Raw genomic sequence first — 26,687 nt, forward strand, 5'->3', positions numbered from 1 at the left:
TGGCTTGATGTGACTTTAAACGTCACTGCCTTTTCCTCTGCTTGATTTTATATCTAGTTCTTTTTATAAAGTGGCCAGAGTCTGGCCCTTAGGACTGTTCCTGAAGCTTTATCAGCAGGAGGACAGAGAAGACAGGTGCTGTAATGGTTACAACCTCGCTCGTCAGAGGCTTTGTGTAACAAGCTTTTCACTTTAAAGCGCGGTCTCCTTCCGGTAGTAGCACTTCCAGTCTGATAAATGGGAGGAAGGCTCACACATCAGAAAGGAAATTCATCCTCCTAGTGTTTCTGCCAAGACATTTAAAAAGCACACCAGAACACAGAAATGATATAATAAATGTACAATCAAAAAGAACAGCCCTCACAAGCTCCAACACTTCATCAAGAGAAACCCTCTCATAGCTCTGTGGCGATCACACTGCAAAACACTGTAACTTTTAGCTAACACTAACGAAGATAACTAAGGATGTATAAATTGTTTTCTGTTTTGAGATCACGGAAGGTCTTTAAACACATCCAAAGCAGTCAAGAGTATCCGAGAATGGAAGTTTTGGTGTTGTTTGGTCTGTCCGGTCCAATGGTTTTCCCAGCATTGAGAACATACAACACAGCGTATCATCCACGTGTTCACTGGGATATATTCTGTTCCCATCGGTTTCAAGCCAAACTACTCTTTTTTTTTTTTAAAAGAGATTTATTTCTTTAAATGTTTATTTATTTTGGGGTGGGGGAGGCAGAGAGAGATGAAGAGAGAGACTCCCAAGCAGGCTCCACTCTCAGTGCAGGAGCTTGATGCGGGGCCCAATCTCATTAACCATGAGATCATGACCTGAGCCGAAATCAAGAGTTGGATGCTTAACTGACCAAGCTACCCAGGTACCCCTCAAGCCAAACAATTCTTAAGCACATGGAATTGTGCTGCAAACTTTCAGGCTGTGCGCTCAAAGATGCCAACACCAGGTCCATGCGAATACTCCAATTTTCTCTGGGGTAAAAAAGACTAGAGTTAGAACACTCCTATTTTGCTGTTCACATCACTTTCTTTACCCATCGCCTGACTTTTTCAGGAAGAAAATGCTTACTCACCTCTACTATTACACAAGAAAATGAAAGCTGGAGCCAGAGAGAGGCAGAGACACACACAGAGCTGGTAGGAATGGGGTGAGATCGTTTTAACAACAGGGCAAAGGGGATCTTCAGCTAAGAAATCAAAGAGGCATAATTATCAGTGGCCAGTTTTAGGTAGTCACGACTAGGTCTCTACTTCAAGCTCTTAGACCCATAGATCTCCTCTTTTGTTTCTCCCATCTGGCAAATAACGGAATAATCCTTGACTTCGGGGAACCAGGTGGCTGGGTGAGTCCTTGCTGATCACACTTGCTGAAGCACGTGGTACTGGAGCCCCGTGCTAAACGGGGACACACCCAGCAGTCTGACACCTGCCTGAGCTAGACCAGGGGCTCTCAATAGGGGTGACCTGAATCCCCACTCCCTCACCTGGGACAGCTGGCAGTGTCAAGAGGTTCTGGGTTTGCCACAACTAGGGGGCTGCTACTAGTGGGCAGAGGCTGGGGACACTGCCAAACATCCTGCAATGCACAGGGCAGCCCCCACAAGCAAGATATCTGGCCCCAGATGTCAGCTGTGCTGAGGATGAGACAAGCTGCCTTAGAGCTCACAGAAGTCTCAAGGCTAGGGGTGGGGGGAGGCGGGACGGGTCAAGGAAGGCATCAAATTGCCCCGAGTTATCATCAATGGGATTAAAGACAACTGAAGGAGGGTATTATTTCTACAATCTTGCCTGGGTTCCACCAAAGAGGTTGTGAAGATTTACGTGGAGCCTAGGGGGGACCTAGGCTGACACTGCCCTATTCTGGGAGCATCTAATCCGACTTCCACATTACACAGAAAGCTGTCTGACTGATGCCAGGTCAGCCTAGGCGAGGAAGGACTGGGTGCAAAAAATTCATCTGACTGCAAGACAGAACACCACGAATGGGATTCCAGGATTTATCCCAAAGACAAGCTGGGCTCCAGTGACAGGAGTCTGGTATTAATGTTCTGGAATTAACAGTAGTACACAGCAGAGATGCAAATAATGACTATCAACGACTAGTAAGGCTTTATGAGCAGATAAGAAGTTCTTATATTGGAAGGGCTTACAAACTGCTTCATTTCCACAGATGAAGAAACTGAGGCTTGGAGGGACATGCTTCCAGAGAGTCACACAAAGGGGCAGAGCAGTAGAGCCAGGACTTAAATTCAGACTCCGTGTGTCCCCAGAAAACTGTTTATTTTTTACCCGGACTGCCTCATAATTAAATGTGATGGCTCTTGGCAGCCTATGTTTTTGTAGGGCTTTGGGGTAGGACAGAAACATAAGGAAAGGGATGGGAAAAACTGTAACTAGCCATACTTCACTGAAAATGAAAAAGAATTAGTCATGGTATTAAAAACAATAGAAAAGATACTGTCCCATTGAGTGTGGGAAGCGGCAAAGATTCAGCTGCTGGCAATTGAGAAAAAGAAAATGGGTTCTTCGGGTGTGTTTTACGAATTCTGCTATGAGAACGTCCTGCCAAGGAGTCTATTCGGGTCAGGGAGAAGGTGCGCCCCGAGCATCCTTGGAGGATGACACGCAGATGGCACAGGGGAAGTACGGAGCCTGTGTGCGCAGCAGCCCCACGGACAGCCACGCTGGGACGCGCTGTTTGGCCTAAGTGCGGACCTGGACAGGGAAGCTCCCATGGGCACACCCAGTGCGGGCGGTAACGTCACACAGCGGAACTGTCACACAGCGCACGGACCAAGGGTCTCGGACCGCAGAGCACGCACCCCACTGCCTCCTCCACAGACTAACCAGCACCACGAAAACAGCGTGTTCCTTTCTAACTACGCTAAATTATTTCCATAAAACGAGGGAAAAGCTTTTAGACCTAGAAACTTATGAAAATGTGATTACTTTTATGACTGAAAAGATCTGAAAAAATCTACTCTGTGTTAAAACAGGGTTGCCTTTTCCTTGTGATCTTGAGGGTAAAATGGCATAGAAAAATAGTCACCCCAATAGCAATAATGGTTAATATACTGAGGGTTTACATTTGGCAGGCACCGGGCAAAGTTCTTTCCGCACATTACCTCATTTAGACCGCGACAACTTTATGAAGTAGATATGGTTATCCCCATTTTACAGAAGGGGAACATTAAGTGACTTGCAAGTGGACACAGATGGTAAGGCACATAGCAGGGTTTAACTTCTAATGATACGACAAACCGTTTAAATGTGCAAGGAACTATTGGCATTAATAAATATAAGGATAATTTCTGTTTCTCTTTGCCACTAAACTTGAGACATCTGCCCCTCAAATTGTCTTGTCAGCTAGGTTAAAATGTAACAAACTGGGGCGCATGGGTGGCTCAGTTGGTTAAGCGTCCGACTTCAGCTCAAGTCATGATCTCACAGTTTGTGGGTTCAAGCCCTGCGCTGGGCTCTGTGCTGACAATTAGCTCAGAGCCTGGAGCCTGCTTCAGCTTCTGTATCTCCTCTCTCTGACCCTCTCCTGCTCATGCTCTCTCTCTCTCTGTCTCTCAAAAATAAACAGAAAAAAAATCTTTAAAAATTTAACAAATTGATTCATATAATATATGCTTACATGTATGCAGAATTATGCTCAGGGAGCTTAAATTGGAAAGCATATAGCAGACATAAACAACCTTCTCTTTATGTGAGTCTAGGACTAGAATTTTAGAATGCTAGATTAAAAATAATTAGATAATACCTTGGATATGAAGGAGACAGCCTCCTCCATTCTCTACCTGAGGAAAAAACAGCTCCGTATAGAATGAGAGAAATAAGTTCACCTAAGGATGAACTACAAATATAGAATTTAAACAAAGCACACTAAAGTAGGAATATAATGGTAGAAGAAGGACGACAGAGAAAAAGAAGGCAGTATATGAAAGGTGCCTCTGTGAAGGCTCTAAAGGGTTCAAGGTGCACAGCCTTTGCAGGCATGGCAGCACCTCACTTGGGAAAAGGATTATGGCATAAGAGGTAGGGGTGAATATGATGCTGGACTAGCACTGAGGCTACGCAAAGGCCAGCAAGTACATAAAAGGCGCAGTTTTACCTACTGGTGAGTGCAGGTCATCCACATTGTCAACAACCCCAAATCCTAGTGACTAAAACCCAAGGAGCCGGGGAGGGAGGAGACTCGAGATAAGCAGATGATGCACTTCCATGCAAACAGAATCAAAACACCCTGCTTTCTCTCCAGGGTCCATTTATCAAGATAGAAGGGTTAGATTCGTGGTATAATTTTAGGTCTAAAAATAATACCAAACATGTTTTCACAAGAGAGATTGTTAGTGTCTGATAGTTCTAAGCTGGGAAGTGCTAATGGATATCCTTATGATGGGAAAAATTTAGGCAAAAATGAGTCATCTCCGCTGCCTTTAGATCCAGGAAGAACACTTCTCTTTTTTTTTCAGAGACTCTGTATAAGAACAGGTGGCACAAATTCAAGTAGTAATAAATCACCCAAATGTTCCTTCTACTTCCACCCCTCACATGCTTTACTGCTCCCACTTAATTTAAAGAAAAGGGAAGAGGGGGCAAGAGAATCACGTGAGAAGAGCTAATAGCCTCCTGTCTCGGCAATATGGCAGGCAAAGCCAATAAAGAGCATAACTTGCCTGTCAGACCTATACTTGACACACACAGAAAAAGGCTTGCAAATCATTGATATTATTAAGCCCACTGATTCACTCCACGATTAATTATAGCCTGATTTGATTGTTTCCACTGTTAGCATGAACTTCACTGAAAACACCAAAACGTTGATTGAAAAAGTAAGTGTATCCCTGTGTGTTTTTTTTTAACTGAAGTATAGTTTCAGGTATACAGTGTAGTGAGTTGAAAATTCTACACCTTACACTAGGCTCACCGTGACTGCCGTTACCATCCATGATCATACAATATTAGCACAGTATTATTTACTATATTCCCTAGGCTGTATTTTGCATCCCTATGACTTATAACTGTAAGTTTGTACCTCTTACTTCCCCCTTCACCTGTTTCACCTGACCTCCCACCCCTCTGGCAACCACCAGTTTGTTCTCCATATTTATGATTCTGTTTCTGTTCTGTTTGTTTTGTTTCTTATATTCCACATATAAATAAAATCATATGGTGTCTGTCTTTCTCTGTCTGCCTTCTCTCACTTAGCATAATGCCCTTTAGGTCCATCCATATTGTGACATATATAAAACACCGATGAAAGAAGTCGAAGATGACACAAATGGAAAGGTATACCATGCTTATGGATTGCAGGTATTAATACTGTTAAAATGTCCATACTACCCAAAGCAATCTACAGAGTCAATGTAATCTCTATCAAAATACCAACAGTATTTTTACAGAACTGGAACACACAAAATGTGGAACCATGAAAGACCCTGCACAACCAAAGCAATCTTAAGAAAGAAGAGCAAAGCTAGAGGTGTCACAATCCCAGATTTCAAGATATGCTACAAAACCATGATAATCAAAATAGTATGATACAGGCACAAAACAGACACGTAAGTCAATGGAATAAGATACAGAGCCTAGAAATAAATGCCACATATGGTCAATTAATCTATGCCAAAGGACGTAAGAATATATAATAGAGAAAAGACAGACTTCAATAGATGGTGTTGGGAAAACTGAATAGCTACAGGCAAAAGAATGAAAGTGGACTGCTTTCTTTTTTTAAATTTTTTTTAATGTTTATTTATTTTTGAGGGAGAGAGAAAGAGAGACAAAGTACAAGTGGGGAAGGGGCAGAGAGAGAGGGAGATACAGAATCTGAAGCAGGCTCCAGGCTCTGAGCTGTAAGCACAGAGCCAGATGTGGAGCTTGAACCCATGAGACATGAGATCATAACCTGAGCCAAAGCTGGACACTTAACTGACTGAGCCACCCAGGTGCCCCAAAAGTGGACTGCTTTCTTACATCATACACACACACCAAAATCCCTGTCTTTTAGATAACTTCACTATGTACTGAACTAGTATACTGCTTACCGTGGTCCAAGATATAAAATACATTGTTCTTCCCGCTGCATTTTCTCCAGGGCTTTGTCAATTCCAATCGGAATGTCATGGTCTTCTCCTTCCCCAACGATGAACACCACATCTCTGCAATCAAACATCCTCCCATCACAGCGGCCTTCCAGGTGGACTGAGGGGAGGAGACAGGTCAGTCACAAAGCTGCCCCACAGGACTGGCTCCTTTAGGGAAGTGATAAACGATGATTTCCCCTTTCTCACTTCATCTAGAGACAAATGGGGTATGTCTTGTTGACACTTAGTCTGCCCAGTCTGAAAATTTAAGAGCCATCCTATTTCTTTGTAAGTTTAAACTTCTAATTACCAGTAACTGTATCAATACGATAGCTTAGTGGATAATAAAGCCTCATAAGAGAGATTTCCTCACCTATAACACAGGATCTAGAAATACTAGAATATTTAACAGATAACTATCAAGATGCCACAAATTTAATTATCACTATATAAGAGATTCAACATTTATAACTCCATCCTGACTCCAGAGGCTTAGAGGAAAAACAACTAAATGGCTATTTCCCCAAAGATATACAAAGGTTAACTGAATAAAAAAGCTCTTTTTAATAAAAAGAGACTTAATCTCACTCACCAATATATTTGAGTAAAAACAGAAAACCCAAAGCCGACATCATCAATATATCATAGCTGTGTCCCTGAGTAGAGTAACAAATGTGAAGTGTGAAGGAATCATAAATCAAATTATTTAACTACCTCTTCTGAAATGTTAAGAGGTCAATTTCTTGGAGTCTAACTTCTCACTTCACTCAAACTCACTCAGCTAATTTCCAGGGTAATTTCATAACAGATAAGGAGCTTTTATGTTTCTTCAAGACAAAACAGGAAAAATGCATTGAGAGATGTGTATTTTTCTTAATCCATTAGACTTTTCTTCCTAGGATAAATTCTCTGAATCTTCCCAACTACTTTTCATATTAAAGATATTCGTTCTTTTCCATTTAAGTCTTTGACTCAGTAAGAAAAACAAACGGCTCATACAATAGTACAACAGTCACCAAATAAAAAGTCATTTGTCTTTCATAAGAAAATTCTTTAATCTAGCTTCTGTAACAGAATGGACTAGATTCAGATGTAACAATTTCCTAAACCGCTTCTTTTCTAAAACTGGTTTCTCTACTTTCAGTTGCTTTAGAGAAACTAAAAATCACTCACTCTGTTCTACTTTGTTTCATGGGATAAGTATGATTTTCAAAATATAAGTTCAAGTCCAACTTACTCCACTTGTGAACTATGTGATCTCAAAGGTCCTTTGAAGCTCTAAAAATCTGTGAATCTATGACCCAGTGATACAGTTCTTGATACAGGCCAGAAACCAGCTTCAAAGCTAATTGGGCAGTTAATCATTTGATCAGGTTACCTTTAGCCCAGGCCTGAGAAACGATACACTGAAAAGTAAACAGTGGTGGTATAGACACCAAGAGCCACAGTGTCACATGGACATGATGCTTTGAAGCTCTCTACCCTGTTCTAATTTACTAGGATTGATATGGCCCTGATGTCTTTCCATCATAGACACAGGATGAAGTCGGAGAAGGTTCAGCCAAATTAGAGAGGGAAGGGACTCTCCAAACAAGATGAAGAAATACACTGGCTTTCAGGGTGGAGCTGACACATAGGAAGTTTGCTCTATGTCCCATAGTCATAAATGTAGATGATCTTCCCTATTACAGTCACTTTTGGAATGCTCTAGATAAAATAAAAATCAACTTATAGTACATTGAAAGTTCTTTTTAATTGGAAGTATTTTCAAAATAAATTTAACTGTATTATTTTCAAGTATGTACTAGAGAGATTCTGCAGGGAGTCTAAGATTTAAGATATTTTACTAAACTAAATAAAAGTTGATGTTCTAAAGGAATTGAGAGTCCTGAAAAGTTTATGTTCTTAAATATTTTAAAATCTGCCCAGGAAATTTAATGTATACTAATGCAATGATATTTTTCATGAGAAAAAAAACCTGCCAAGCAACGTGACTTTCAGCCCATGAATTGTGGAATATTCTTAAGTATTGAGATTTATGATCCTGCTACCTCACAACTTAGCTGACAGATTTTTCTGTCTGAGGTTTATTGTTAGAAGTATCTTCCTCCCTAAAGAGAGTACATTTAGTGGGGGAGGAAGCTATCAGTACATTCATTGTGGTTTTTGGTTGATCAAGTTTGAATGTGTTTTCAAAACAGGAAATCCAGAGACTCTGCAAAAGATTCCTGACTGTATGTCAGTTTCCTAGGCTCATTTTCAGCTTGATGCATGTACTTGATTTTAAAATCACATAAATAATTTCAGAAGTTTTCTTTACATGAGACAACCCATCATATGAGGGGAAAAAGAAAGACTGGCTACTTATAAACATATTAAAAAAGATAAGTGAAGCAAGCAAGCCAAAAAAAAAAAAAAAAAAAGGTTCAAACTATAATCCAGGCAAGTACACTATAATGAGAGCAGCTGGCCCAAGAGAGACAATAAAGGATGTAATCAATGTTTATGGCCACCCAGTAGAAAGGTAAAAATTTGCAATGACACTTATACTTACTTACTACCTTATATATGCACTAATCCTTTTTTTTTCTCGTAACTCTAACTCTTCTAAGTTGGACCTGAACACTATATATAGTACCCTAAAATCTTAAACTGATACATACATGTGCACAAACACATATACAACAGTTCATATGTACATATAAAACCGCTACCTTTTAAAAAATTATTTGATGTTATTTTAGGGAGAGAGTGAGACAGAAAGTGAGAGAGGTGGGGAGGGGAGGGCAAAGGAGGGGGGTAGGAGGGAGGGAGGAGATAGAAAGGGAGGAAGGGAGGGAGGGGGAGAGAGAGAGAGAGAGAGAGAGAGAGAGAGAGAGAGAGAGAATATGAGTATCTTAAGCAGGCCCCATGCTCAACTCAGAGACCAATGTGGGACTCGAGCCCATGACCCTGGGACCATGACCCAAACCAAAATCAAAATCAACTGACTGAGGGACCCAGGCACCCCCACACCACTACCTTTTAATCTGGAATGTCAGAGAAGAGAAGGTATCACAGCCTGAGAGAGTATAGCCCACTGATCCTTTAAGTCTACAAGTAGCAAAGGCTATTGCTGTGTTAACTGGTTTCTAAACTTGGAACACTGGTGTGACAAGTTCTACAAGACCGCTGACAAGAACTCACACACCACCCGCAGGCCACACAAACGCCATGAACTGCCTGCCATCGTAGGGCCCCCTTCACAATGATAGATGTGAACCTGCCTGGCTCTTACAGATCCTGTGCCCCCCCCTCCCTTTTTTTTAATTGTCTCAACAATTGGTACCAAAGAAAACCATGGCAGCTTTGGCTAAGGAAGACCTGTGGTTGCTTTTGACCTTGCATCTTAGTGCAAACAGTCACTTAATAAATATTTAATAATAACCGTCATGACTCACTGGGAGCTCAGCCTCTAGGGCTCAGGAGGTCTGTTGCTAATTCCAACCAGCATGATTTACGGGAAGTAAATGATCTATGACGTGCCCAAAGAGAATAAAAGTACATACAGGATGCTTCCACTTAGGGCTTTTTTGGTAAAGAAAAAAAAACATACAAGTTAAAAAGGAACATTTTCCCTAGACTTAAAGGCTATGTAACTTAGAGAGGGGAGGTCCTCCAAAGCCCATGAAGTCAAACCAAATGAAATTAACCGAGCTTTGCTGCGCAATCGGAGTGTAACCACATCAAGTAAGCTGGGTCTGCTGCAAAACATCACTTAAACTGGAGCTCTGACTTATTGTTCTCTTACTGCCCTAGAGCAATTTTGTTTTGAAGAGCACAGAACACCCTGTTCTGAATGTGGCTGGCACATGAACTCGATGTGCTGACAGCAATTTGTACTCCGATTAAAATAGGGGGGAAAAGGAAAGAGAGTGTACTGCAGTCACAAAAACTGGAATGCAGGAACCCAAAAACTGTAGAATTTGTATTTTAGGAAGCAAAACTGAGAAGGAGGCTCCATAACCTAAAAAAAAAAAGTGCTGTAAATGCTCCAGCCTAAAGACGTTAGCTCTGGTAAGTGTCTGTTTTTCCCTTTTCTAATTATAGTAGTTGGTGTCTGATAGCTTTGCACTCATTCCCAAAACAATTACTGGGTCATGAGGATCTGAATGGGAATGTTGTAATGGCATTACTACTAGACAAGACCAGTCAGCTGGCCAGAGAAAACCAGGTTGTGACAGGTTACTCCCACATGGCAAGGGTTTTATCTGCTGCCTAATTCATGCCAAATGAGTCTCTCTCTGCCTGCCTAATAGAGCAGAACATCCAAGAGACACTGGATTCTTAATGACCCCCTGAAAAGGCAAACAAGAAAACAGAGATGGATTTGTCACATCAGGAGAGGCATATTCATCACTGATTGGAAGAGAAACTGTTCCCATCAAGCATGGTGGTCAAATGTGCCCCCAAACTGCCCCCTTTCCTCCTCCGCACTGTTTTATTCTATGAGAGATGAACAAATGCCACTACAAGACTGCTTACAGAACGGAGGGACAGATGCTAGCTGAGAGCAGGCATGGCCCCTGGCCACTGGAACAGAGTAATATTTATGCAAATGGATCAGAGATCTTAGTCTAAATGGCAAGCGTACCCCCAGCAATAGATTGCACCCTGGCCCGCATCCTCCTCCCTCTCCTCTTTATGCACGTGTAGCACTTTTGTCAGACCTGGATGCCAGTCCCATTGTGCCACTTCACAACCGTGACGTTGGGCACGGTCATCTAAATGATCTGAAGCTCAGTTCCTCCATCCACAGAATTAGGGAAAAGAATATTAGCTAACTCCTAATTGTGGAGAGGATCAAATCAGGGCCTGAATTAAAGCTTTTAGCCCAGCACCTGGCATGCACCCATGGCTATGTCAGGGTATCTAAGATGTGAAAACATTGTGCTATGTGTGGATACACACAGATGATCTACATGGAAGTTACCTATGATTATTTTGGTAAATTATGCCAGATTAAATATGTTTTAAAACTTTGGTACAAGCAACTGCCTAATGGCTCCATTAGGTAGGCAAAGGCAATGTCTTATAACTTCTTTTGTACTACAGTGCCTACCACATAGTTCAAGGCCAGAAAGTAAATATTAAACAACTAATTTGAAAACAGGGCATTAAGGAAGGAACATGGTAGTAATTTTTACTCACTTACAGGAATTTTGCTTTTTGATTACATTAGTCAATACTCCTATTTTTAATAAATTCAAGGGCTATTTAAATTTTTCACTGATATGGAGCTTTTAATACTCTTCTAAGATAAATGATCCATCGGCTGTATTTTTTTAATAACAGAAAGGGCTATTTTCTACCAAGATTTTACTCTATCTGAAGACTTGAAGCTACCTTTTTAATGTTTATTTAGTTTTGAGAGAGAGAGACAGAGTGTGAGCAGGGGAGGGGCAGAGAAGGAAGGAGATAAAGCTCAGAAGTAGGCTCCAGGCTCCGGGCCATCAGCACAGAGCCTGATGCAGGGCTTGAACTCATGAACCCTGAGATCATGACCTGAGCCAAAGTTGGATGCTTAACCAAGTGAGCCACCCACTTCAGCCACCCTGAAGCTACCTTTTTAGAAGGAGCTACATAAATTCACGATATTCGAAAGAATAAACACTGTCCATTTTAGACCAATTACCATACTATATTATTTTGTCAAAACATAAAACGGTTTCAAGAATTTGCTCTTTCTTAGTGGACAAAATTTACCAGGACATTCATAAATACTTCAAAAGACCTCATAGTTTGATCAAATCTTAACATGGACATACATGAAGTCATTCCTCTATTTCCAATTTTCGGTACCATTTTGTTTTTGATGTTTATTATTTATAAAGAGCATTTATAGCTAGATTTTGTTGTTTTAAGCTTCTGAGAATTTTTATCTTTAATAGGTGACTGTATCCCATCCATATGTTTTGTAATACAGATATGACTGGTTTTATTCCTAACATTTTAGGTTTTCTACATAATCATTTCTTGTTTTTTTAAAAATAACTTATTAGATTAATTTTTCCTTCTTCCTCTGTTTCTTCACTCCAAAGAAAGTTTTTAATTTAATTTTTAAAATGTCTATTATTTTTGAGAGACAGAGAGTGTGAGTGGGGGAGGGGCAGAGAGAGAGGGAGACAGAATCTGAAGCAGGCTCCAGGCTCTGAGCTGTCAGCACAGAGCCCTGACACAGGTCTTGAACCCATGAACTATGAGATCATGACCTGAGCTGAAGATGGATGCTTAACCAACTGAGCTACCCAGGCACCCCAAAGGTTTTTTTTTTTTTAAGACTTTTATTTTAAGTAATCTCTACACTCAACATGGGGCTCGAACTTACAACCTTGAGATCACACATCACACACTCTACCAACTGAGCCAGCCAGGCACCCTGGTTTGGAAGTTCTAACATGTTATTCTTCCTAGTACCTAATGTTAAATTTTAAACAAATCACTTAAAGGCATATATATTTTTATCAATGTTAACAAATTAATCAGCATAATCATCACCTGGAATAAAATCATTATAGACAATTCTGCCTCCCCTCTCCACTTCCCATCTGCACCACATTCTGTTTAAATGACTCAGAGCCTAGCTCCAGACTGTTAAACCATTATTATTTTTAACATTATAGTTATGTCATTTCAGAGATCTATCAAGATAAATGCATCCAACCTCACTGACATGTTATGAAAATTATTTTTTTGATCACTAATGTTTCTTGAGCCTTGAAGCCTTCACTTCTTGGTTTTATTTTTTATGATGTTTTAGTATATTATATAGTAATTTTTTTTCAAAAAGGGCTTGAGTCTACATATTCCCAAAAGGTGATTTTGTTCTCATACTTAAATGATGATTTGGCTGAGGGCAGAACTCTAGGGTTAAAATACTCATAGTCACAATGCTCAAAGCATTGTCATGTAGTATGTAGCGTCATGAGTAAGAAATGTGAGGTCATTCTGATTCTCCTCCCTTTGCACAGAGCTTCTTCCTCCCTGGAACAGTGCAAAATTTCCTTTTAGGCTGTGGAAATAAGAAGTTTCACCAGAATGTCTCTAGGTGAAAAAGCACTCACTGGCCTTTTCAATCTCTTGTTAAGTTTTTTTTTAAGGTTCTTATTTTCTTTTTGAGTGTGTACACACGTGCACACGTGGGGGGGGGGTGAGGGGCAGAGAGAGGGAGACACAGAATCTGAAGCAGGCTCCAGGCTCTGAGCTGTGAGCACAGAGCCCGACATGGGGCTTGAACTCGCAGACCGTGAGATCATGACCTGAGCTGAAGTTGGACACTTAACCAACTGAGCTACCCAGGCACCCCAAGGCCCTTTCACTCTTAAGGCTCTTCTATCTTCTCTAGAAAATTTTTTTCTACCACATGTTTGATTAGATTCAAATGGGCTTTGAGTTTTCATCCCTACCTTCTTTCTTTGCCTTTATATCTTTGGGGTTTTTTGTTTGTTTTTTTGCTTTATGTTCTGACATATCCTTGACTACTTTTTTATATTGCCAATTCAGAATTCTGGGACTGTCCATTTTCCCTTTTGACCCTTCCTCTGAGTTCCAATTTTGATAATAATATTCTTAATTTCCAGAAACTTTTTCTTTTCCTTTTTTACAGAAGCTGGTTTTTTGACTTATTAATTTAACATCCTGTTAAATATCTCTGAAGATAAAATGACAAGTATTTTTAAAAGTTCTCTTCAGGGTACCTGGGTGGCTCAGTCAGTTAAGTGTCCGACTGCGGCTCAGGTCAAGATCTCATGGTTTGTGAGTACGATCCCCGCATCAGGTTCTGTGCTGACAGCTCCGAGCCTGGAGCCTGCTTCCGGTTCTGTGTCTCCCTCCCTCTCTGCCCCTCCCTGTTCATGTTCTGTCTCTCTAAAATGAATAAATGTTTAAAAATTTTTTTTTAATAAAATAAAAGTTCTCTTCTATTTCTTCCTAGTCTGTCTTGGTGTTTCTTTTTGTTATGGTAGCTTGCTGATATTTCTTTGTTATCTGCTCATATTATAAATGAAGTATTCAGCAAGATCACAGGTTTGTGGTTACCTGGCACAGATTTTCTAAGTGGTTGGATACATTTATTTCCATGGTAGGATTTTCCTCAAAGGAGTGGGCTGATTGTGGAGATCTATGGAAGATTACAGAAACATTTACTGTGCACATGAAGGCTGGGGATATCTTTCTCCAGTGGTGATATATGAACAAGTTTTACTTTAGGAGCAAAATGCTTTAGACTATTTACCGCCGTACAGAGCCATTTCACTTTTCTTCCCCTTCAAATCTGCTTTAAAAGTTCACAAAGACACTTCTTGTCCTTACTTTCTAGCCCAAATGTTGACACATAGAGTCTTCTGAAGCAGATCCCTTTTTTACTTTAGAAATCTGGCCTTACTGGCTTTAGCCTGGGAGCAAAAGACATATTCAGACCCTAGAGTAATTCTCAACCCTTGGCTGCAGATTAGAATCACCTGGGGAGTTAATAAAGCTTGTGCCTGGAGTTCCAGCCTGTGAGATTTAAGATTCCTCTTTAACTGGTTTGGGCTGAGGTCTGGGCATCAGGATTTTAAAAGCTCCCCATGTGATGGTGGAGGGCACTTAAGGGGAAGAGCACTGGGTGTTGTATGGAAAACAATTTGACAATAAAATATTATGGAAAAAAAAATAAAAGCTCCCCAGGTATTTCTAAATTCAGCCCGAGTACTGCTACAAAAGCTTACTGGCCCAGCTGTTCCATATTATTTTATAACCAGCCTGATGATTGCCCCCCAGTCTGCTTTGGCTCCCATGCACCCAAGACTGTGAGCTTGGAGCTCTGCCCACGCGTGCAGAGAAGAATGGTGTGTACCTCTAGGAGATCTTCTCTACACCTGTTTTGAGTTGGGTTTCCTGAGTCTAGTTTCCATCAGTCCAGTTTTGTCTACTTTACATCTCCAGAAATTCTTCATAATTTCTAATCCACTTCTTGTATTTTCCCGCATGACTATGGATTTTTTTTTTTAATGTTTATTTTTGAGAGTGAAAGAGAGCATGCACATGCCTGCAGGAGGGAGAGAGAGAGAGAGAGCAAGAGTGAGAGCTAGAGAGAGCATACAAGCAGGCTCTGTGCTGTCAGCGCAGGGCCCAATGTGGGGCTTGAACTCATGAGCCCTGACATCATGACCTGAACTGAAATCAAGAGTTGGATGCTTAACCGACTAAGCCACCCAAGCACCCACCCCCTCCTTATTCTTCATTTGAAATCATTCTCCAGCCCCTCTCCTGCCTTACTCAGTGGGATCTGGAGAGGGAGAGGGGAGAGGGAAGAGAAGGGCACTCCAACAACTTGAACTCTGCAGACAGCTCTGCTGAAAGGCTCACATTTGAAAACACTGCCAAGTGTCTGCATCTTTTGCACTCAGATGTGGCTGAAAGCACTGTGAGGCAAATCAGCCACCTGTAGCTAGGTGTCTACTCCACACACTGAAGTTAACAAGTCAAAAATATGAAAGACGGGTGACTTGGGGAAGCAAGAGTGGTAGCTATTTAGAGTCTTATGTCAATCAGATTCCATTTCTAAGAAAGCTAAGCTTAAAAGTGACAACGCAGTCATTGCTGGCGAGCACAGTGACTAAAGCCTCAGTGTCAACTGGACTACCTAAGAACACTGTGACTTCTTTTTTAATGGAAAAAGAACAACACTGAATAAGAATTACAAGATGGTCATCATAATTGACACAAGAAAAAGCACACTGGAACAGAAGCTAAAAACTGACTTGTAATTATTAGGATCCTGACAAGAGAGGGTAAACATTTCTCTGAGGAAGAATAAATCCTGTCAACTAATGTAAGTTCTCTCTTCTACAACAAATTAAAAGGAAGCCAAAGTTCACAATTGAGTAAAAGCCTTTTTTGATTCAGTCCATAACTTTATTCTTCAAAAACCGACCAACCAATCATCCTGAAGAAATAGGATTTAGGTATGATTAGTATTAAGATGACATAAAATTAACTTGAAGACTGTTAAAGACAAATTAATCAGGGGTTCCAGGGCAACCCTGGTAGAGCCGAAAGGATTTGCTGATGAATTGGGTGTAGGATATAAGGGGAAGAGGAGTCAAGGATTTGCTTCCTTAAATCTATTTTAAGGAGCAAAACCAATTCTATAAGCATAATATAGAGGGTAGAAAAAAGAAATAAAATGTCCATCCTGTACTAGGCCCCTTTCTTCATTTATGTGTCCCAACCGCCTGTGTGGATGTAAGGGATTATCATTCCTGTTTTACAAATGAGAAAACTGGATACCCATGGCTGTTAAGTAATTTGTCTGAAGTCATAAGAATATAAAGTAGTGATTCCAAGATTCAGAATTTGTCTCTCACTTCCAAAGCCTACGTGCTCCTTCCCTGAATATCAATCTTCATACAAAAGTGACAATTTGTAACTCTTCTGTGTCTATAATGATATATTATAATGGACCATCACTGTCTCCTGTTCTCTTCAGAGCAGAACTGCCTTTAGTTTGGGGGTTTCTTCCTGGCTTTGAATCTAAGTCTATGGGTGATGCCATATATATATATATATATATATATATATATGTAAAAAAGGCAAGCTAGTAAAGACCCGAGAAGACTTCAAAAGAACAAAGTGCCCATGGTTTCTGACAGGGACTTTTTTTTTTTTTTTAGTATTTATTTATTTATTCTGTGAGAGAGAAAGGGAGGGAGGGAGGGAGAGAAAGAATCCCAAGCAGGCTCTGCACTGTCAGCACAGAGACTGACATGGGGCTCAATCCCATGAACCATGAGATCATGACCCGACCCTAAATCAAGAGTTGGATGCTTAACTGACCGAGCCACCCAGGTGCCCTTCATAGGCACCACTTTTAAGTCAACCTCTGTCCTCCTCCCACACACAGTGAACTTGTTTCAAAGAGGGATAAGTGAAAATACAATATGTTTTTATAAAATTGATTTGTTCCAAAAAACCAAATAGGGTTTTTGGATGAAAAAAGTAAAAACAAACCGTTTATTCTAAAAACAATCTAACAAGATGAGAGACCAAGTATTACTCATTACCCTTTCTTAAGATATTTGGAGACAGAAAAAGTAAAATTAGGTAAAGAATTATTCAAGTTCTTATGCTACCCTTCATAAAAAAAAGATAGTATGCTACCCTTCATAAAAAAAGAAGGGGACATAAGAGAAAAAATACAGGTACCTGCTCATTTCTGCAAAAGAAATACAAGAAGTATAAATACAGGAAGAAATGTGACTGGTGACCTACAGGAGATAGGTAAGAAGGTGGTAGAAATAATGCAGAAATGGGAACAGATTAGTACAAGGAGGGGGAATAACACTTCTGTGTATCTTTTTGTACAGTTCTAGAATCATGGTAACATTTCATCTACCCCAAACACAAATAGTTAAAAGCAACCAGAATGGGGGGGGGTGACCCTAAATGGCATCCAAACATAACAAAAGAACATAACTGCGTTATAAATGAGTAACATAACCAGACTGAAGGGAGCGATGGCACAGAGCTAATAATCTAAGTTGGAGAACAGCGTTTTCAATGTGTGCTGTAAGGCTGGTGACTACAGGAACTTCTACACAAATACTTCCTGCATTTACAAAGCGTGTTTTTTGCAGGGGTGTGGGTTAGCAATTTTGAAACCACTTTCTGTGTAAACTACAATTAGGCAAATAAACAAATACATCGTGGATAAGGAGAGAGAGGTTTCTCACTGCTATAGAAAGCAGTGTAAATAAGCAAAGAGAGAAGGTGAGGATGAACGTTAGGTGCTAGATTGGAACTGGGGGCATCGGGGCGTGCTCCTAGCTTTCAGTGGACACATGGACTCAGAACACATACAGCGGTGTGTAGGTGCATTCTGTGGTATATCGATGTCCTAGCTCCGTCAAGTTAAGAGGTTCTAGAAGCAATAACGTTCTACACTACGAGTATGCCTGGCACCCAGATCTCGGTTTCTAAATGCTGTTTTCTAATAAGAGAAACCAGAGCTCCTTGGAGAAATGGCTGATTCCAGCCCTGGGGTGGGGAAGCTACAAAATGAGCCTAGAGCATCTTGTACCAAAAGTAAGGAAGTGCCTAAAAAACAAAGTGGGGGGTGACTGGGTGGCTCAGTGGGTAAGGGTCTGACTTGGCTCAGGTCATGACTTCGTGTGTGGGTTCAGGTCAGGCCCTGCATTGGGCTCTGTGCTGACAGCTCAGAGCCTAGAGCCTGCTTTGGATTCTGTGTCTTCCTCTCTATCTGCCCCTCCCCTGCTCAAAAATAAACATTTAAAAAAAAAAAAAGGATGTCTGTTGAAAAGACACACAAGTCAGGTTAAGAATCTTTCAATGGCCAAATCTGGGACAATCTGACCAATAAAGTAAGAATAGCAATGAATAATAACCTATAGAATAAAATAAATACCCATGACTCTACACTATTGTATGTAACTGAATAAACAGGAGAAGAGGCACCCCTTTCTTATGGCAGAATTCCAATTAAACTGTAGAAGGCACAGTGGAAATAAAAAAATCACCATTAGGCAAATCCTAATAATTGTTGCATGCAAATATCACTCATGGATCAGGGGCGCCTGGGTGGCTCAGTCAGTTAAATGTCCAACTCTTGATTTCGGCTCAGGTCATGATTTCATGGTTCGTGGGATCAAACTCCCACTGATGGGGTGGAGACTCCTTGGGAATCCCTCTCTCCCTCTCCCCTCTCCTCCTCCCCCTCCCTCTCTGCCCTTTCCTGCTCATGCTCTCTCTCTCAAAATAAATAAACTTTAAAAAAATCATTCTTGGGTCAGTATGTGAAGGAGTAATGCAAAAGACACCTGCATGGTCTCCTTGTAGTTCAATCCCTCCCAACGAGATACTTAGTAAGGCAAAAATAGCAACTTTACAAAGAAGAACATGGCAGACCCCACCTTAACCAAGTGACCCAAGTTCGCATCATCAATATCATGTACTTCCTGATAACAATGAACTGTTAAGGGCACAGCATCACTTACATGGTATTTTTCAAAAAATGTGTAACTCCAATCTAATCATGGAGAATATCAGATAAACCCAAACTGAAGTATATTCTAAATCGGCCAGTTGTCTTCAAAAGTGTTAAAATCATGAAAAACACAGGAAGACTGCTGAATCATCACAGATTGGAGACTACTACGGGAGGGACAAAATACAGTGCTAGATCCTGAATCTGACCATGGACTAGGAAAAGGACATCAGTGTGGCAACTGAGGAAATTCACACAAGATCTACAGAATAATATTAATAGTATTTTTAAAAATTTATTTATTTTGAGAAAGAGAAAAAGCATGTGTATGTGAGAGGGAAAGGGGCAGAGAGAAGGAGAGAGAATCCCAAGCAGGCTCCATTCTGTCAGTGCAGAGCCTGATGCTGGTTTGATACCACGAACTACGAGAGTCAGACACTCAACCAACTGAACCACCTAGGTGCCCCTAATAATTACTAGTATCTTATCAATGTTAATTTCCTAATTTTGATAAACGCACTGTGATGAGGGAAGATATTAACACTAGGGGAGCTGGATGAAGCATGTAAGGGGATTCTCTGTACTAGTTTCGCAATTTGTCTGTAAGGTGAAAAATGATTTCAAAACAAAGTTAAAAATAATGACTCCCACCAAAAGTACTACCAAAAGCAAGATCAGATTTAATTTAGCCTGCTCCAAAGTTAACTCTGCAATGGTAGTTTTGTGGCACTTCTAGAATTGGTTAAAGTTTTTTCTTTTAATTTGGCTGACAAAAGCCTCCCATTTAAAAATATATATTATAATTGTTGAATCTGGGAGTTACTCTATCAGAGGAAAAAAACCTCTAGTTTTCTAGATGTTAGAAAATTTTCATAATAAAAAATTTAAATATCTGTTATAGATAACCTTTTTACATACTTATTAATATGCTTAAGATGATGTTCCATCATTCTTATAACCTTCATAAACTTAGAATTCTATTAGGGAACATTCAGGGATAATAGGACCTTAGAGAAATCAAGATGTCTACCCCAATGTCATTGTATTTTTTTTAATGTTTTACTTATTTTTGAGACAGAGAGAGACAGAGCATGAGCGAGGAGGGGCAGATAGAGAGGGACACAGAATCTGAAGCAGACTCCAGGCTCTGAGCTGTCAGCACAGAGCCCAACACAGGGCTCGAACCCACAAACATGAGATCATAACCTGAGCCGAAGTCAGAGGCTTAACCGACTGAGCCACCCAGGCGCCCCTCCCCACCACAATGTCATTGTAAAGGAAGCTAGAGCCCAGAAAGGCAAGGACTAGTTAGAGCTGCTGAAGCTAGAATCCTGCCTCTGAGTCCTAGGCTAGGTATTTCTCCAACATTATACACTTGAGCTTCTCTTCACTTATTCTAAAAGTTACCAAGAATGAGAGCTACCTAAACACTTTAACTGCAATAGTACAGTAATACTATTTATAACTGTTTCCAACTAAGTAACTCAACTTGAACTAATCTGCCAGACTCATGGGAATGAAATATGGGTCTCAAGTAGTATATACAAATGGTGAAGATAAGAAAATCAACCATTCTAGTTTACTGTTCTAAATGAATTCTTTATTTTAAATGAGCCTTTTATAATAGTTCATATTGCCATCCTTGTTGAGTGCTTTGATTGTTTCCTTAGTGGAAGTATTTTTCTATGTTTTCTCATGACTCTCTTTTTTAAAGTACTTGAAGCTCAGTGAAGGGCATCTTTCAAACAGCTATCCATGCAGAAAGCACCTACCAAACACCAAATGTGTGTAGGGCACTGTAGGTGATGCTGGAAACAAAAAGACTGAAGATGACTCTGGTCCTCAAGCTGTCTACTGGGGAAATGGGCAAACACCGATTACAATACAAGGTGACAAGCAGTATACGCCATGGGACATACACATGCTCTGGGAGGAAGAGTAATTAGGTACTCTGGTCCTCAGGAGTGTCCTTCCCCCCAACTTAGCAAGTGAAAAAAAACGGAATAGCTTTAAGTCACCCAAAACATGGCAAAGTAAAACGTGTACCTAGATCTCCTGACATAGAGCAGCATGAACACTATCCTCCAGTTTTGATCTAAGTAAGACAATGAACTTTTTCATGTTGAGAAAAGCCAGTGAGATGGGTTTGAGAGCTCCAAAGGGCATTACAATCCAACTGCTCTGTTTTATAACTCTCTAACCTTGAGGGAATTTCTCTGAACTCACTTTTCTCACCTGGGGATAATAAGTTTTATCTCATAAGGTTACTGTAAGAAATAAATATATAAGGCAACTAACATTGCTGACAGCAAACCAAGGAGTCTATAGACTTGGACTTGATGGATGGGATAACACTTTCTTGGTCTACAGAAGCTGGTACAGTAAGTACCTAACATAGACATGTTGGATGGATATTTACCAAATAAAGTCATTATTAAATAAATGTTGAATTTAAAACTATTCTTGAGGCGCCCGTGGATGGCTCAGTCAGTTACACATCGGACTTCGGCTCAGGTCATGATCTCACGGTCTGTGAGTTTAAGCCCTGCGTTGGGCTCCATGCTGACAGCTCAGAGCCTGGAACCTGCTTTGGATTCTGTGTCTCCCTCTCTCTCTGCTCCTCCCCCATTCATGCTCTGTCTCTGTCTCTCAAAAATAAATAAAAGTTAAAAAAAAACCTATTCTTGAGTTAAGCTATATTCCATTGCTTATTTCTATAAACAAATTTTTAAAAAGAAATCTCCATTTTATTCCCATAAATGGAACGCGACTTTCAAGGACTAGTTCACTGTCACAGCAATACTTACTTTCTACTGTTGCTCCTTCATTTGGGTTTGAATATCCTTCTCCTTTCTGTTTGATTCTTCGGATAATGCCTCCATCTTCAAATAAATCCTCTCCTTTGAAATCAAGGAGCTCAATCTACAAAGGAAAAAAGGATTTGGCTGAGAAAAGACCAAACAGAGCCAGTTTAACATTCTTAAAGACAAGGACAACTGATTCTCCTTTCATTTTATATGAAATAAAACTCTTTTAATAGTTATCTATGCATCTCGGTTATTGGAAAAGTAGGGGGAAAAAAACACTGCACTTTCAATACCTGGAAAGAGCCTTCATGTAACGATAATGTCTAGGACTACATCCTGTGGGGCTGCAGTGCACAGACAGACAGGAAATACTAGGAAAGCTGCCTTGCGGGCAAAAAGCCAAAGCTACAAGGTGCTGCCCAGAACTATTTTGTCTGACTCTAGAGGCCACCACCTTTCCACCCCAGAGTCATGGAATTCCCTTTGTAAATGTAAAAATAAATCCTATGAATCAGACCTATGATCACGTAAAGGTATGGGTTTTTGTTTTGTTTTGTTTTGACCTAGTTATGATATTTCAGGCATTTCCTCCCTTAATTTTTTAATCAGGCTTGGACAAATCTATGTAACTCAACACAGAATGAATAAGGTTATCACCAGCTACTGCTTGTAATGAAGAAGTGGGATTAGTGACAAACTAAACTTGTAGAATATGAAATACCTTATCATTTGGTTTAGGTGTATTTCAACACTGGTCTCCCACATTTTCCACCTGTCTTCTGGTCAACTTTCAGTATGTTATACTCACACCACTGACCAGAACCTTTCTTTTTAAGCCTGGTGTCTTGTTTATTTGTAGATGACCTTTCTGTGCCAGAAACACGTTTCTAAGAAAGCAATGGCACACACCCCTTGGGTTTGTGGGAAACAATTCAAGAAGCCAAGCTCCAAAATAAATAAGTTGGATCCGATTCTCAATAGCGAGCTTAGCTCCTTGTTTCACTGCCTGTTGCTTCAGAGCCAGCACTAGAGGAGAACAGATGCTAACAAGACAACATCACACACATAGTTACCTCAAAAAAGAGAGTTGCGTTCGAGGGAATTTTGGGGAGACTGCCAGCTGAGCCATATGCATATTCTGGTTTGCACAGTAAATGGCAGATCTCCCCTTTCTTCATGGTAGCCACCCCAATGTCCCAGGCCTTGATAACTTGGCCTATGAGAAAAAAAAAGGTGGTTGAAAGTGACTGGCCATACTTAAAAATAACAGTCCTAAAACACAAGTTTGAACAAATTTCCTATTATATTACATACTCCACAAACAGGGGCTACAAAAAGAAGAAATAATTGTAATTAAAAATATTTTTTTAACATTTACTTACTTTCGAAGGAGAGACAGAGCATGAGCGAGGGAGAGGCAGAGGGGGGAAACGGAGAATCTGAAGCAGGCGCCAGGCTCTGAACTGTCAGCAGAGCCTGAAGTGGAGTTCATACTCAGGAGCCGTAAGATTGTGACCTGAGCTGACGTGGGAAGACGCTTAACTGACTGAGCCATCCAGGTGCCCACCAACTTTAAAATTTTTTTAATGTTTTATTTACTTTTGAAAAAGAGAGAGAGAGAGAGAGAGACAGAGCATGAGCCGGGGAGGGGCAGAGAGAGGGGGAGACAGTAAACTGTGATTTTTAAGGGTGACCAGAGAAGACTCCCTGCTGAGGAGAATAGGAGTATCAATTGCTAAGTTGCCCAAAAACAGAATCTCTAGAAAGTGATAACATCATCTTTGAAATGTAGCTGGGCTGCAGCTGTTGCTTAATTTACAATTTCAACCATAATAAAGGGCGTGTTTTCTAGGTACAGATAGGACAAAAATAGTATGGGATAAAATGGAATTTGTCCTAAGGAAGCTTATAAATTAGTTGAGTAGACAAAAACAACAAAACAACTGTAAAAGTATAAACTGCATAAAAAGGCTCATAAGAGAGATCTCCAAATTTAGAAAAAGAAACTTTTTTTTAAACAAAATTGTTATGTGTCTTTTTGTCAAATCACAAGAACCACTGAATTCAGAATTTTTTTCCCTATGTCCAGGTAACTAAAAGTTGACTTTACTTCTCAAGTGTACTATATTAGCCTATGTAACTGTAATTCTATCTTACAATAAGCAGTCTCAAATCCTTTGGTAAACAAAAAATGTAGGTGATTTAAAGGAATAAAATACAAAAATGAGGTACTATGTCAACTGAAAACTTGAAGTACTGACAGCAGGATCAGGTAAACAATAAATCCCAGCATAAGTGAATTCTTTTTAAGTTTATTTATTTGGTGAGAAAGAGTGTACAAGAGCAGAGAGAGAGAGAAGGGGAGAGAATCCCAAGCAAGCTCGAAACTGCAGTGCAGAGCCTGACCTGGGGCTCAAACCCATGAACCGTGAGATCATGACTGGAGCCAAAGTTGGATACTTAACCAACTGAGCCACCCAGGTGCCTCTGAAAGTGAATTAGAAGAAAGCTATCATCTTGAACTGAGAGCTGGTTATTAGATAGGATATTACATATTAGAATAAGAAGACTTCTATGCTAAAGTAGGTATGTAAGGACGGACAGAGCATTCCTGACTCAGGACTACAGCTTGTCTCAAGTATTACAATTTTTCAAAAGATCATATACTTATTTTAGTTAAAAATGTAGAAGTTATACATGCCTATTATTCAATCACACATGAGAGAAAAGTGTAAAGTAAAAGGGCATCCATTCCCTCCCTGTAAGAAGACACTGTTGTTCCTTTTATATCCTTCTGGTGCATGCTGTCACTTTTTAAAAAATGTAAGACACAGTGACAGCATACTATGCATTTAATTCTGCTTTTTATTTAGTATGTATCTTGATCTCCTTCTGTCAGCAGAAAGGAGGATACATGTATTTTATTTACTTATTTCTAGGGTTAAAAGTGCAGACTACTTTAACTTCAGACTACCTGGATTCAAATACCAGCTCTGTCCCTTACAAGTAATGTGTACATTATTTAACCTCTGTGCCTCAGTTTCTCATCTGCAAAATGCAGCTAATAAATGTGCCTGCCATATAGTTGTTATAAGAATTATTAGATAAAATATGTCAAATGCATGACATGGTGCCTCATGTATGATATATACTTAATAAAGAACACCTGTCGTTATCTGGGTGCCTGGCTGGCTCAGTCGGTAGAGCACTGAGACTCTTGACCTTGGGAACATGAGTTTAAGCCCCATGTTGGGTGTAGAGCCTACTTACAGAAATAAAAATAAACAAATACTGAAAGAACAGCCATCATTATCATCATCATAAATACAAACATACAAATATTTCTACAATATTTAATACAAATATTAAATGAGATTTAGTTAATTCTAAGTGGCAGCATAATAATCCAGTCACTTTCCTATTTAGATACACACGAACGGTAGTCTAAATAAGGATATTAGTCTATACAGGATTGTCTACTTTGTGTGAGAATATATGGAAAATGTTCTAAAAATGCAAAGATGATGTGTACTTTTAATTTGATAGATATTGCCCAATTGCCCTTCTAAAATAGTTACAGAAATTTTTTTATTTTTAAAAAAATGTTTATTTTTTGCAAGAGTGAGAGCATTTGCTAGTGGGGGAGGGGCAGAAAGGAGACAGAGGATCTGAAGCCGGCTCTGAGCTGACAGTGAAGAGCCCGATGTGAGGCTCCAACTTATGAACTGTGAGCTCATGACCTGAGCCAAAGTTGGACCCTTAATTGAGCCACCCAGGCACCCCAGCGACATCAATTTATATGCTCACACCTGGTGCTACTGTAAAAAGTCCAGAATCATCAGGAGAAATGTAAAGTCAGCTGTTGACAGGTTGCTGTCCTGTTACTGATGCTCTTCATAGACTGCTGGTTTTGGGGTGGGCCCTTGAGAACATTTTTTTTCTTTACTATAAATTCTGATATTTTAAGACCTACTTGTCCAAGAAATCTTTATATTGTGTGTGTGTGTGGGGGGGGGACTATTGTACATTTGTTCAAGATATTCAGTCAATTACTGAGGAGCAAAGGTCCAGCTATTAAGAACACAAAGGTGGCCATTCCTTTCTTCCTTCCAAGGAAGATGCAACGTAGTATGGCTAGTGGAAGAGAATGATAAGCTCATTGTTTTTGTTTTTTACAAAGCCTGGTGAACATTAACACACAGTATAAACACAGGGCTTTTTGCTTTTGGGTGGGGGTTAGGGCAATCAGCAGAAGCCCAATTCATAGATAAGATCTACCCTATGCCTTAGAAGTTGGAAACATGAGCCTGTCAATTAAATCCACAGGCACCTCAAACTAAAAAAGTCATGCCTATGCCTTAGCCTTTCTTCTCATTTAGAACATAAAGCTTCTCTTACACGGAACTCCTAAACTAAATGAAACACATTAGCAAAGAGCCAGACTGGTATGAACACAGCTTGTTTCCAAAATGGCCAATCCAGGGACTCTTTTTCTTTTTTTTTTTTTAAGCTTGTTTATTTTGAGAAAGAAAAAGAGCACGGAGTGTAGGCGTGAATGGTAAAAGGGCAGAGCGAGAGAGAAAGAGTCTTAAGCAAGTTTCATGCTGTCAGTATGAGCCCAAAGCAGGGCTAGAACTCATGAACTGTGAGATGACCTGGGCCGAAGTCACGGATTAGATGCTCAACCCACTGAGCCACCTGGGTGCCCCGTGGGACTCTTCTTAAGAAGTACTGCCCCCTGTTGTGATGACT

The 26,687-nt window shown here is 40.2% G+C and overlaps 1 protein-coding gene across 3 annotated transcripts in view; it reads right to left on the reverse strand.

Moving 5' to 3' along the window:
- FKBP5 (FKBP prolyl isomerase 5) overlaps positions 1 to 26,687 on the reverse strand; it is a 111,583-nt gene that overhangs the window by 15,672 nt on the left and 69,224 nt on the right. For all 3 annotated transcript variants that reach the window (XM_029943990.1, XM_029943988.1, XM_029943989.1), the window contains exons 5-7: positions 23,009 to 23,151; positions 21,936 to 22,050; positions 6,066 to 6,222 (exon numbers count right to left, since the gene is read on the reverse strand). In XM_029943990.1, coding sequence (XP_029799850.1) covers positions 6,066 to 6,222; positions 21,936 to 22,050; positions 23,009 to 23,151 — 415 coding nt within the window. The remainder of the gene's footprint in view (positions 1 to 6,065; positions 6,223 to 21,935; positions 22,051 to 23,008; positions 23,152 to 26,687) is intronic.

The sequence above is a fragment of the Suricata suricatta genome, chromosome 7 (assembly GCF_006229205.1).
Source record: "Suricata suricatta isolate VVHF042 chromosome 7, meerkat_22Aug2017_6uvM2_HiC, whole genome shotgun sequence".
Taxonomy (NCBI): Eukaryota; Metazoa; Chordata; class Mammalia; order Carnivora; family Herpestidae; genus Suricata; species Suricata suricatta.